This window comes from Eimeria mitis, genomic scaffold (assembly GCF_000499745.2).
Source record: "Eimeria mitis Houghton genomic scaffold, Emh_scaff1329, whole genome shotgun sequence".
Taxonomy (NCBI): domain Eukaryota; phylum Apicomplexa; class Conoidasida; order Eucoccidiorida; family Eimeriidae; genus Eimeria; species Eimeria mitis.
In genome coordinates, this window is record NW_013568788.1 from 851 (window position 1) to 2,010 (window position 1,160).

A 1,160-nucleotide genomic window follows, 5' to 3' on the forward strand; every position below is an offset into this window, starting at 1 on the left:
GGCACTGTCGCTGTCTGCGTCTGCAGTTGAATCTTCTCTGCTGTATATTGAGGATAAAGGAGAAGTGCTGCTGCTGCTGCTGCTGCTGTCTTTGTTTTTTTTTTCGTTATAAACCAACAAGTAGGGGGGCTGGGGGCTTAAGCCCGAGGAATCCAGGGTCCTGCAGCCCCATACACACACACACACAAACGCATGCATGCATGCATGCATGCATGCATGCATGCATGCATGCATGCATGCATGCATGTATGGAGGAGAGAAGTGTTATAAGGGTGAGAGAAAAGGAAAAACTAGAGAAAAGAGGGAGAGAAAGACAGAGAGAGAAAGCAACAAAGAAATACAGGAAATATCTGTAGCAGCATAATTTTTTTTTATATAAAAAAAATTTTATTAGTTTTATAAGAAAGCCCCACTTCAGTATCATCTGAGCGCATGCAAGGCCGCAGTCCATCTCCCCCCTCTGGGGTACCCACTGCATCTGAATGGTGAAACATAACAGCGGCCGCTGCTGCTGCTGCTGCTGCTGCTGCTGCTGCTTCTGCTGCTGCTGCTGCTGCTGCTGCGGGAGGGCAGAGCTCAGGGAGAAACTCCTCCCCCACGTGCTCCCCATCTCCCTGGCTTGTTGAACAGCTGCAGCTACTGCTTATCTAGGAAGAGATCAGACAGAAGCGGTGCAGCTGAGTGCTGCTGCAGGCTTTGCATGCGCATGCGCATGCGCATGCACATGCACAGACACCGCGATGAGGACCGGAAACTCTGAGTGCATGCAGACCCAGTCACGCCGCCCACCTCCTCGCACTGCAGCACCGAACAAAAGTTGCATGATACTTGCTGCTCATCTCGATGGGTGTATGCAGACGTTTGCAGCCGAGCAGCAGCAGCAGCCAGCTGTACAGACAGCTGAGTTGAGAGCTCCTTCTAAGAATTAATCTCCATTAGATATTTAAAAATACAGGTTTGCATACATATATACCGGTTGTGCTCAATGAGTGTGTTGTTGCGGTGTGGTTCAGGTTGCGTCGGTGAACTGCACGGCGGAGCAGTGCCCGGCTCTTAGTAAAGATAAAAAGTAATTTATTCTTTGATAAATTAATAAATATTAATAACTGGAAACAATGTGAGGCTGTTAAAGGACCAGTAGCCACGAGGCAAGACGATGA

At 48.8% G+C, this 1,160-nt stretch overlaps 1 protein-coding gene across 1 annotated transcript in view; it reads right to left on the reverse strand.

The window, feature by feature from the left end:
- Positions 1-610, reverse strand: part of EMH_0034740 (uncharacterized protein) — a gene marked incomplete at both ends in the record, with an annotated part of 748 nt that extends 138 nt beyond the window's left edge. Inside the window, 2 exons of the mRNA XM_013494902.1 lie at positions 1-160; positions 414-610. Of these exons, the coding sequence (XP_013350356.1) occupies positions 1-160; positions 414-610 (357 nt within the window). The remainder of the gene's footprint in view (positions 161-413) is intronic.
- Positions 611-1,160: the final 550 nt, after the last annotated feature.